Source organism: Ammospiza caudacuta, chromosome 11 (assembly GCF_027887145.1).
Source record: "Ammospiza caudacuta isolate bAmmCau1 chromosome 11, bAmmCau1.pri, whole genome shotgun sequence".
Taxonomy (NCBI): Eukaryota; Metazoa; Chordata; class Aves; order Passeriformes; family Passerellidae; genus Ammospiza; species Ammospiza caudacuta.
In genome coordinates, this window is record NC_080603.1 from 3913955 (window position 1) to 3926595 (window position 12641).

The 12641-nt window shown below is 48.4% G+C and overlaps 1 protein-coding gene across 1 annotated transcript in view; it reads right to left on the minus strand.

Annotated features, from left to right (window-relative positions):
* GPC1 (glypican 1) overlaps positions 1 to 4970 on the minus strand; it is a 209843-nt gene extending 204873 nt beyond the window's left edge. Inside the window, exon 1 of the mRNA XM_058811942.1 lies at positions 4663 to 4970. Within this exon, the coding sequence (XP_058667925.1) occupies positions 4663 to 4819 (157 nt within the window). The 5' untranslated portion in view covers positions 4820 to 4970. The remainder of the gene's footprint in view (positions 1 to 4662) is intronic.
* Between the last annotated feature and the right edge of the window lie 7671 nt (positions 4971 to 12641).

Here is a 12641-nt window from a genome sequence, read left to right on the forward strand (position 1 = left end):
ATGCTCTGTGCAGGGATCCCAATGCACAGATCCCCTGCCCGAGCAGCACCAGTACAGGGCGCACACATCGCCCGGCTCGCTCTGGGCACTGCTCACTGCCTCCCCTGACAGTCCCACCAAAACACCTCCCACATGGAGGACAAGGCACAATTCCCTGTCTTTTGCCTCATCAGAAATAGCACTCTAAAGCCAGCAGGCTACAAAGGCCGTTCTGATCTGACCCAAAGGAATTCAGCTCATTCACAGGATGCTGTTGTATCTGGGAGCCCTCTGTGGAGCTGATCCTGAGAAATCACAACCCAAATGGAATGACCACCTCAAAAAGCACTAGAGTGCCCCTTTTAGTCATGAGTACAGCTCTTTCCTTGGGAAAGGAGAAGCCCCAGATTTTATGTTCCAAACCATAGATGTAGGCTTGTCCCCTATTGGAAGGGCCAGCAGCTGAAATATCCTCCAAGAGATGAGGTTCCATTACCCCCTTCCAAGAGCCTGATCAAGTCCCAGCTGATTGCCAGACCTGTTCTCTACTTAGATAACACTTCTCTAAAGGGCTCAAACACATACACTTGACAATATTTTCATCAGAAAACCTAATTACACAGCCTAAAAGGACTAAAAGGTTAAAACAATTGTTCTGACTCCTTTCAGCTGGGGAGCCAGGGAAGGATCTGCGTGGGATGTGTGACTGGATGGACAGCCTGGCAAAGTCCAGCTGGATTTTTCTGTACCCTCCTCTTCTTTGGCTGCCCTGCACCCAGTGCCCATGTCAACAAGATCAACCTAACAGCAAGCCAGGTCTAGTGGCTAGACAATTAGTCTGAGGAATAAACAAACCAAAGCAGAAGTCCAAACCAAACAGAGAACAAAGGCCAAGCACATTCACATGAAATCAGAACCCTCAGCTCTTCTCAAGTTCATGAGGGAACTACCTCTGCTCCAGACACTGGGGACCAGTCACCCATCCAACATCAGTAACCCCGACACACTCCCATCAGTCAGAGAAAGCTGGATATCCCTCCACAAGGCAATATTTTGTGGTGGTGTAGGCTCACTCTTTTCCATCAGAAGGCACACTGTGAGCCTGAGGTAACCAGCCCCTAACACAGGCACTGAGAAGCACCCCTGGAGCAGGGACCCACAGTGGGGTGATGGTGGAACATGAGACAGTTCAGCAGAAACACAGAGACAGCAGGAACAGCTGCTGCCTCCAGAAAATGAAGAGGAAACAGAAAAACTGGAAGTTCTCAAACTGGTTTCCCTTATTTTGCAGCAATCAGAGAAAGGGTGTGTGGGTCATCAAAAAGGAGAGTGGGAACACTCCCCAGCATGCAGGAAAGCTGTGATTGACTTAGTAGTACATCTCATGGGAGCAAGTGGTGTAACTTTCCCAAACTCAAGTTTGGGGGCTTTTCCCCCAGCATTAGAAACTTTCTGGTAGGCAGATCTTTACCCAAGACTCTGGGTGCATGCTGTCTGTCAGGACTGCTAACACGAGCAGACACTGCTTTCATGTTTGGGAATTTTGCCATTGACTTCAAAGTACTGAGATATAACACCTTGTGTATTCCCTAAACACACTTAATAACAGCACCTGACACATTTAAAGTGCTTAGACATGTTAAAGGCATTGTACAACATTAGCAAAAAACCAGGAAACCCTGTCTAGGTGGTTCATGAGAAGTCTGGTAAGCCAAGAGTCTATCCCTGCATCAGATGCTTATCTATTAGCCAGCTAATAACTGTGTGACTCTTCTGATCCGTGCAGCCACAAGCAGGGACTACCTTCTGGTGAGCTGTGGAGACACTAGGTTATTCATAATCCCCTTAAATCATAACTAAGAATACAGATTAGAAGGTGTAAAGCGTGCAGTAAGTGTTCTAAACCCAACACAAACACAGCCAATGTCAGTGTGAGTCAGAGCCTGCCTGTGGGAGCTCGCTGAACTCCTTCTGCAGGGCAGCTCTGGGTGCACTGTGGGCTTTGGCTCCTGGGCTGGCCTGCTGTGACACCAACACACACCAAGCAGTGCCTGGAGCCAGGGACAGGCAGACAGGAGCAGGGTCAGCACTGCTTTGGGGACAAGGACACAGGGCTAAAAAACTAACGTTCCCCTTTGCCTCAGGGCAAGCAATGGAGGGAAGGAACAGCGAGGAGAGGGACAAAGGAGAGGGCTTTTGTCTCCAGACAGCTCAGAAATAAAATAAAAACATGGTTCATGGGGAAGCTCTTAAAACATGGAGAAGGCCATTATCAGGAAAGTTCAGCACAGGTCCAACTGGAGACAACACTAAACTCACTTCATCAACATCTCTTCACTTTGCCAAAAGTTCCCCAATCACAGAATCACCAAAGTTGGAAGAATCTTTCAATATAATTTCATCCAGTCACTACCAAAACAACCCCTTATCCACAGCTCTGAGTGACTCCACCAGCTCATCCTAATGCATGGCTACTCCTTCTGTGAACATTTCATTTCAATATCTGATCTGAACTTGCCCTGGCACAACCTAAGACCCTTCCCTCTCCTTTCACTTGAGACATGGCACAAGACCCCTGCCCCTCCTCAGGTGTGTGCCCAGGGATGCATTCACAGGTGTCAGTGGGGTCACCTGGCAAGGCTCCATGCAGGTGACAACCCCCACGGTCAGCAAGCTGAACTGCTGCCACTGAAACCAGCCTGAAGCAACGAGCACATGTGGAATTATCAACTGCATGATCCTGTACTTGTACGTGTGGGGATACTGCAAGGGGGCTCTTGAGACTCCTCTTCTTGCAGACAGCAAAACTGGCACCAGCCTTTGCACTAACCTGCACAGCTGCTAAGAAGCACAGAGGATACACAACACTGCGCTTTGTCAGGGGTTTCTAAGGTTGTATCTACACTCACTGATGCTTTAACTGCACTGGGCAAGTAATACAGCAACACAGAAGTGCGTTCCTGAGCGTGCATGGGTCAGGAGGTAATTACCAATGAAAATCATCAAGTCTGGCAGCTGTTTTATACACCAGGCTAATGGCAGCAGCAGCAGGTTTACGTGTGGGACCTTCTTTGAATTACTTTCCATGCAGTACTCCTCGAGTTTTCATGGCATTTATCTACAGAGTTTCCCTGTCTACAGAAACAGCCAGAGGCGCCCGGTTTGATAGAAGTTAAAACCACTGTGCCTTGAGACCACCAGTGTGCATCCTTGTACCAACACACAGCAGGAACCAGAGCTCCTGGATCCTGGAAATCCGTGTCCTGACACTCCTGGAACTCAGCAATTCGCAGGTACAAGGTGTTTAGCTGGCTGCTGACCTGCGATCGCGCTCCTGGTAGCGCAGCTGCTGCCGTGAGCTCGCTGCCTGCCCGTAGTACTATCCCGTGTGCAGGCTGCAGCCACCTCCAGCACTGTTTGTAAACACTCAGCCTTCCAAGAACTTCCCACTTGAAACACCACAGCTAATGTATTCACATCTGCAATAATTAGATGCAAACTCATAAAAAGACGCTTTCTTGCTCAGCTCAAGCGCTATTCCATTAATAGTGATGTTCAAACGATTCTGAAACTCCCCACTGTTTAACTTTGAGGGCTGCTCGTTTTACTTTGGAAATTTACTCTCAGTTGTAAGCTGACAAAGAAGGTATTAATTTATTCACATTTATGAGGCATATATATAGTTCAGCCTTCTCCATTCATTGGTCAGACAACAAATTGGTTTCTCTGAAAAATTACCTGATGAAATATTCAACATAAGGCATTGTGTAGCTTAGATGTGCAGTACAAACTGCAGTTATACTGGGGTGTCCCTGTGGGTTGGCTCTGGCACGTACGCCTGCATGTTTTATGCTTTGTCTGAAGGAGGAAGATCCCCACAAGTGAGAAGAAGGCTCTTGAATATGGGTCACAAGTTGGTGTATCAAAACTTTGATGAGAATTTAAAAAACTCTACAATGCATCAGCATATTTTCCCCAAGCCTTCAGAGAAAAAAAAAAAATCAAATCCAAACCCAACACAAACCAGACCTTGAATATTCTTTGCTATTTCAGTTGTTTCTACAAAGAGGAGGAAATCAACCAAGATTCATCCAAAGCCGGAATGAAGGCAAGAGGACACGCTCTAATGTAGGTTGCACGGGTTTCCTCTGCACTCCACGTTTGACACAGTCATTTTACTCCTGCTTCATTTTTAGTAAGTGGCAAATACCATTTACGCGTTTGCTTCCCACCCAGAAGATTTAAATAAATCAATTCCTCTCTCACAACCTCATGGCGTTTTCCAGCTCAGACACCAAAACCCATTACACTCCGATTATCCTGATTTCCCAATCAAAACCCTGAAACCCGTTTCACTTGCACTCAGAACAGAAGCAACGAGACAATGAGAAAAAAGAAAGAGCCACCGCCGAACACTTGGTGCGACCACCCCCCGCTCTCACAGTTCCGTTCGCATCCCCACCGCCGGCAGAGACCGTCCGACCGCGGGCAGGCTCCCAGCGGTGCCGAGAGGGGCCAGGGGAGCCCGCCCGGCTCTGGGGAACCCTCTCCGCTTCGCTCCGAGTTCTGCCGCCCACGGCCCGAGCCAAACTCCAGCGTGGGGCGGCGAGCGGAGCGCTCCCGCCCGCGGCTCCCGAGCCGTGCCCGGCATCCCCCGGCTGGCAGCGGCGCCGCGGCACTCACCGGAGATCTCGGCCTGGGGCACGCCGCTGAGGCTGAAGCCCTTGGCTCCATACAGCTGCCGGACCTCGGCGCAGCTCCTCGCCTTGCTGCCGCTGTCACCGCGAGCCGGGGCGGAGGCGACACACAGCAGCCAAAATCCCCACGGGAAGACACGCATCCTTCTCCGCTGGCCCCGCCACCTGCCGAGCGAAGGGCAAAGCCAAGGTCCCGCGGCGCGGGGTGCGGTCCCTCCGCGGGCAGCCCCGGCGGGACGGGCGGGCGAGGGCGGCGGGCGGGCGGGCGAGCCCCGGCTGCCCGCGGCGCGAGGGGAGAAGGCGCCGCCGAGTTCAGCCCCGGACGCCGCCGCGGCTGGAGCAGAGATCCAAGTTCGGCCGCGCCGCTTCAAAGCCCCGGAGCGAGAGCGCGCTGAGGGCTTTTGTTCTTAGCGCGGCTGCATCCCCGGGCAGTCCCGCCGCGATGCTGCCGGCTGCGGCGCCGCCGGGCCGGGCGGAGCGCGGCGGGGCGGGGCGCGGGGCGGGCTGCGGGGCTGCTCCGGCGGCGGGGCCGGGCCGGGCTGGGCTGGGCTGGGCTGGGCTGTGCCGTGCCGGCACCGCTCCACCTGCGCGCCGAGCGGCGGCGGGGCGGCTCCGGGCGGGCAGGGCTTCCCCCGCCGGACGTGGCATCACGCGGCCCGCGCCAATCCCGCGGCAGCCCCCGCCCCGCCCCGCAACCCCGCCGCGGGCGCTGCGCAGCGCCCGGAGCCGCCGGAGCCTCGGCCGGAGCGGCCCCGAGCATCACCAAGCATCGCCGAGCATCACCGAACATCCCCGGCCAGCGGGGCGCGCTCAGCCGCGGGGCCGCTCCCCGTCCTTCGGCAAGGACAGCGCTCACGGAACCCTCCGTTCGTTCTTTGTCTGCGGCGGAGCCCCGGGGCTGAGCTTGAGGAGCCGGAGTTCCCCCGGCGGCTGGGAAACGGCCGCGCAGGACACTGAAACCATTGCACACTTGGACCGCCGAGGAGAAGCTGAGAGCCGGAGAGTCCCAGCAAGGTCCTGGGCAGACTGAAAGTGCCCCTTTAAGAGCACATGTGGGAAGAGAGGAAATTCTCTACGGCAGATTCTCAGCTTTGGAGTTTACTTCATACAGCAGCCTGTCAGCTCCTGAACCTGGTGCTCTGCAGCTCTGCCAGCCGCGTTCAGAGCTGCTTCCCACGGAACTGAGGCGTGTGTGGTCACCTGTGTGGCAGGCAATGCCCGTGTGCTTCCCCAAATGAGCCCGCAGGGTTTTGGCCAGCGTCTGACTTGTTTCCCGACAGACAGAAGACCCAGCGATCGCTCCCGAGCCTTTGGAGAACAGTTGTTCTCTGAAAAAAGGGGAGGGAATCTGCCCATGCCTCGGCTGGAGCACTTGTGTGGGCTTAAACCTTACAAGAGAGCAGGAACCCCACACATAAACACCATCACAGTGCGCCCCCCCCCAAAACGCAGCAAATTTTATCAGAGATTGTAGCTTTTGGACTAGTCAGTCACCCAGATGTGCCAAACTACACGGGAAAGTGGTGTTCACCCCTTTGCTTCAGAACATCTTGTTCTCCTGAGGGATGGGAGAAGTGACTGTAAAGTAGGAGCCACGGGGTGTGGAAGGGTGGCAGTAGGGAAAAGTTGCTTTTCTATGAAATTACCCTATGATTTCCTCTTAAATCTTCCAAATTAGATTTATCTATGACATACGACAAAGCAGATGGAGAGGACAGGGAGAATCCCTGCAAAGGCAGGGAGAATTTTGTAATGAAGATCATGACTGAGGTGACAGACCATTACCACCAAAAGTTAACAGCTTTGAGTCAGATACACCCATACAGTCCAAATCTGAATTCTCTCACAGATGACACTGTGCCTTTTGGCCTCTGGCATCATCTCTCAGTGATGCACAGTTCAGAAACCCGAGGCTCACAGAGTCCCAAAATACACCTCACCTTGGAGCTTGCTTTGGGAGCTTTCTGGAATGTGGAAATACTGTTATTCCTGGAGATATGTGAGGAAAAATCTGCCCTGGATGAAGCCTGACTTACCCTATTTTTAAATGAAAACTCTTTTGTAAATGCAAAAGTACTGCACACATAAGAGATTCCAAGTAGGTTATGTGGCACGAGGTTATTTCAGCCTGTACTCCTGGGGATTTATTTTAATTTTATAGCCATAGCCCTTTCCTCTCCCCAGGCTTTGAACATCTCACTTGAAGACCCATGTCAGAGGTCTCATCTAACTAATCTGAGTACAACAAGGGCAGAAAACAAGCAGCAGAGGCATCTGTATCTACATTGTTCCTCCTCTTGAAAAACCAGAGTGAAAATCAAACACTTGCAGACACACGGGTAACAAACAACAGTCTCACTTGAGTCTGTTGAGGGGAATGAACTCCAGGAATGCAAACTCCAAAGAGACAAAGTACTTGATAGAGAAGAAAGGCAGAGTCATAAACCTTTTATCTGGTTTGGCTGCACAGAATGACTTGGGGTGGGTGACACAGGAGACCAAAATAGTTCCCAATTTCCTCTTTTCCTTCTCAAAGCCAGGGATTGGATACTTATTGCCATTGTATACGGAGTGCTTGCTTTCAGCTCTGCCTGTAGTGAGCTGTGAGCTGTGGCTGCACCCCAAGGTTGCAGCACAAAGCTATGAGCACTCACACAGCTGCTCATTGGGGACTGCAGCCCTTGGGTTCTGCCCTTGGAGGCATCACCTGAGCTATAGATCATTTCACAGGCCAGACTACTTCCCTTCTTCCCATACCCCTCAGTTCCTCTGATGGGTGACAGTGCGTGTGGCAGGGCCAGGGTCACACTGCTGCTGGGAGAGCACAGGATTCCACCCTAGCTGCTGTTCCAGGCTCCAGCCCCAGCACAGCCACACTGCCAGCTCCCAGGCTCTTCTCACAGCTACAGCTGAGCTACAAGCTCTGCTGCAAACCTCAGCCATCAAGAGACCACCAGCAGGTCGTTTAACTCTAAACAGAAAGAGTGTTTCTTACCTAGCCATCTGCCTTTGGGATGCTCACATACTATCATAATGAGGAGCTTAATAAGTAGACAAATTTAAAATGAACCCAAGCTGATATGAGTTCTTCAAGAGAAAAGATAGCTGCAAGTCTGTGCAGGATCCAGTCCTGAGCAAACAAATCTTAGATGGTGAGGTGTGCTATTTTCAGGGTCCCCTAGACAGAGGAGGAATTGAGACTCTGACTCCATGTTCTTAGAAGGCTAATTTATTATTATATTATGTTACGTTACGTTACGTTACGTTACGTTACATTATATTATATTATATTATATTATATTATATTATATTATATTATATTCCATTATAGAAAGCTATACTAAAACTATACTAAAGAATACAGAAAAGATACTTTCAGAAGGCTTAACAAGATACTAATAAAAAAACTCTCCAGAGTCCTCACACAGCCTGACTGTGGTTGGTCATTAAGTAAAAACAATGCACATGAAACCAATCAAACATGCACATGTTGGATAAACAATCTCCAAACCACATTCCAAAGCAGCAAAACACAGGAGAAGTAAATGACAACATTGTTTTCATTTTTCTCTGAGGCTTCTCAGGAGAAGAAATCCTGGCAAAGGGATTTTTCCAGAAAATATGACACTGAGTCATGTCTCATTTTGCTGTTAAGTTTGTATACACATGCAGGTTTTGACCTAGGCACATTTTAAGTAAATTGAAATAAACGTCTTCAAAGTGTCATGATGAAAATGTATTTTTGGCATCCATTGTAAATTGGATTGTCTATATCTGAGGACCAGATCCAGTTTCTGAACATCCTCAGCTAAAAGAATGGAACTTGGCAAAAAGTAAACAAAAGATTGTCCAAAAACAGTCAGAAAGAGCTAGAACTGGGAAAGATACGAAAAGGCAGAGTAAAACACAAAGATGAGTAGACAAAAAGCAGAGGAGGCAAAAAGCACACAGCCAGGCAGCAAGATAGCCAGGAGAAGACAGAAAATCCATCCTGCTCTGGAGATCACCTCTTGACAGTCCTGACCAAAAGCACTGCCCACTGAAAAGCTGACCCAAGCATTATGAAGCAAGAAGGATGAAGAAGAGCCAAATCATCTGGCACAAGTGGGGAAAGCTACCCTTAACAAACAAGAAGTGAACAGAGAAGCTTTCTACAACCTCTGTTTTCACAGGGATGTCTTTGTTTCTCTAGCACTTTCCAAAACTTTTGCAATGCAGTGGACCTGCCTCTCTTCTTCACCTTGATGCAAGTCAAGAACTGTACAGGCAGCAATGCAATTACGCCCACCAGACTTCCAGCTGGCTCCAAAATGGACCTATGCTGAGTTACAGCAACCTGGAGTCTGACAGCAAAACCTAAACAGGAAAAAGCACAGATTTTTTCAAAATTGCCCTGTATCTTTGATGCCCCACAAAAGAACAGGGCGTTCTCCCTTGAATTCAGTGGCATTTCTACTTTTTTCCCTATGTGTCAAGTGCAAAATTCACAGAGTGGGGAGAGAGGAAGGAAAAGAGATGGGCAAAGCCTGACTGGGGTACAGCTCCCTCACTCCTCCCAACCTCATGGAATGAAACCCTCTACCCCTTCCCCTTAGCCAGTTTCATTATACTTTTGATTCTCTGGCAGCATTAACAAACCTGGCACCTTTAGATTAAAAGTCTTCATCAAAGCAGGACTATGTCAGTGCCTCTTCTGCCCAGTTCCTTTAATCCCTGCAGTAGCTGTTTCCTGCAGGATTCATGAAAGCCCCTGCCGCCCCAACACTGGCTGGTGGTTCAGCAGAAGCTGGACATGTGTTTTGCTGAATCAAATCTAATTAAGTTATTCAGAGGATTTACTAGATTACACCTTGCTATCTGCAGCTTCTTACTTCTTCACTGGCTCTCCCTCCAGTGGAAATCTGACATCTCCTCCTCCCCTCTGCTCACATTACCCCAGGAAGCTTTCCTGACGTGCACAAACAGCACGTGCCTGGTTGTTTTGATCACCAAAAATATCAGATCAATCCCTTCAAATTGCTGGGGCATCTATAAATCCAGCTTGATCTCGGTTGACTTTGTAAGACACCAAAATACCAAGACCTTTTGGGATTTGTGTGCTAGGATTAATTAATCAGGGATAGCGTTCAGTGGATATACAGAACTGGGGATTCTTCCCAAGTCTTGAGGGAGCCAGAGTGAGGCCCCAGGGCAATGAAAATCCCAATTCTGGCTGTGAGGAGCAGAGGAAGAGGGGCTGCACAGAGCACAAGTGCAGCAGTGTACGCCAGAGCTGGGCCAAGCTGCTCTTTGACCTTTGGTGGAACAGACAGATTCCCTCCAAATGGAATTTTCATTTCCCCAGTGGGGCTAGCACTAGGAATATTAGGAACAACTAAGTAATTTCAGTCAGAGAAACGGGCTAATGCAGGTAATTGCCACTCTGTGCTGTGTTTTGAATTGAACCACACAATTTTACAGCAGCGACTTAAAGGAATGTATTGCTTAATGACTCCACCCTACTAGACTGTACTTGTATTATATAAGAGTCAGAGATTTCCCAGCAGAAAGAAGTCTTAAAGGCCAAAATATAAAATAAATGCCATAAACTTGTTAGAGAAACTGCTGTTAATTTGGTCTGCCCCAGGAAGTTCATTTCATCCTTTCTGGGAAATTTCAGTAAAGCTTTTCCCACTCAGTAAACTTCAGTAAAGTTTCCCGAAAACATACACAGCAATGAGCAAAGAATATGGACATGGCACTGGAATCTGATTTATGTTTGATAAGCAGAGCTTTAATTGTCACCATCATATTTTCTGAAAAACCCTCTTTGCCCAGGATTTTTCTCCTGGGAAGCTGGGAAGCCTCAGAGAAAAAGGAAAACAATATTATCTCATGTGCTTCTCCTGTGTTTTGCTGCTTTGGAATGTGGTTGGAGATTGTTTATCCAACAGGTGATTGTTTGGTTGGTTTCATGTGAATTGTTTGAACTTAATGACCAATCATGGTCAGGCTGTGTTGGACTCTGGGAAGAGTCAAGAGTTTTCCATTATTGTCTTTTAGCCTTCTGTAAGTATCCTTTCTGTATTCTTCAGTATAGTTTTAGTATAGCATTCTTTTATGTAATATAATATAATATGATAAAATAATAAATTAGCCTTCCAAGAACATAGAGTCAGATTCATTCCTTCCTGCCACAGGGGACCCCAGAACACACTCTGATAGTATGAAATGGCTCAAAATGGCCCCCAAAACTTGATGAGAAATGTGTCCTTTCAGCATGCCCCTGTGGTGATGTACAGAAGATTCCTTCCCACTTCCTGCAAAAGTTGCAATCAGAAGACTTCCTCTTATAATTCAAGAGGTTGTATCCTGAAGCTAACTCGTTTGGAAAGAGATTTTTCAGGTAAAAAATCCCCCCTCATTCTCATTGCCACCTGTCTGTGGCACTGGCTAAGGAAAACACGAGCAGGAACACTCTCTGTTCCTGAGCACTGCTCCAAGGCAAATGGGTGTGGGATAAGCAGCCCAGACTTCTTTGAGAAGAAAAAGTTGAGAAGAAAAACTCATTTTGATAACCCACATTAACATTTCCAAATTTCTTTATAAAGGAAAGGATGCTCTTGTTTCACTTGGAAATTGAAAGAATCTCAGTCAGGCTGTAATTAGTTTTATATTTACCTCATATTGGGAACAAACTAACAGAAGGGAAAGGAAAAAAAGGAATACTTTGTTAGCTGGCAGTCATTGAAAGGATTCAAAGCCACAAAATCTGGCCCTCATTTTAGTCTCTAACCTGAATCTGTGTTCAAGTCTGCTGAAGGTGCAAACATCAGTCACACCAGAACACTGTGGATGCAAGGTTGTTATATTGTAAGTTTTTCTGGTTTAACTCTGACAGGGGAAAATAGGGGAGACTGGAAAGTGAAGAAAATAAAAAGTGTGGAGTCACAACATGGGCATCTGGCATCCCTAACGGAACTTCTGAGCTGGCACTTTATCCTCAGCTGTTGCTATGTTAAACACCACAGACTAAAGCACTTCAATGATTTAATAAAAAATTACCTTGAGTTCTGCTCAAGTTTGTATTTTTTTTCCCCCTCACATTCAGTTAGGTACAACATAACCTGTTTTTTTAGGGAAACTGACTGGGAGGGAACACTGACAGGGCTGGACTGAAAGCACCCAACAGCTCCAGCTCGGACCAGAGGCTCTCCCACTCCATAAACAGCAGCTGGTGTCAGAGCAGGTAAGCCTGGCCCAGCACAGGTAGCTGGCAGGACAGCTCAGCAAATGCTGTGCAGCTTTCCACACACAGGGGAGAAAATCTGACCTGCAGTTTGGAGCTGTGTCCTTCCCATGCACTGGTAGTGAGATAATTACCAGGTGACACACATCTGTAATGTGTGCCAGCTTCACTGCTGATGTAGCTGCACTTGAGCAGAGGAACAGCTGGAATGGATTTGGGCCAGTGTGGTTTTCACCCTGTGCATTTTGTAGCACAAAGACAGTGAATGCATCTGTGTGGCTGTGTCATCTCAAAGGTGCTCCAGGACCAGGCCCTCAGCAGACAGAGTGATGATGCCAGTGCAGGTGCAGCAGCTCATCCTGGCTCAGATTAGGAACCTTTAATTAAACATCCTCATGGACTGTTACTGTTCCTTTGCTCAGCACTGCACAAACACGCAGTGCTGGATTTCTTCAAAATGCCAGACAACACAAACCCATCTTCTTAAGATTAAAAATAGAGCTCTTAATCTGATTTAATTTCCTCAACCTGCTAGATGCCAGAGAGCATGACTACAAGGAGATGCAGAGACATGGGCTGTTAGAAATGACAGAACTCACCAGGACACTCAGTTCCTTTCCACAGGTGTTCAGCTGGTTGCTTGGTGTGTTTTCACAGTGCTGCTTTGCCTGTGATAGCTGTGTATTTTCACACCACATACATAATTTTGTGTTAGGAAGGACTTTCCCTCTGTGGCT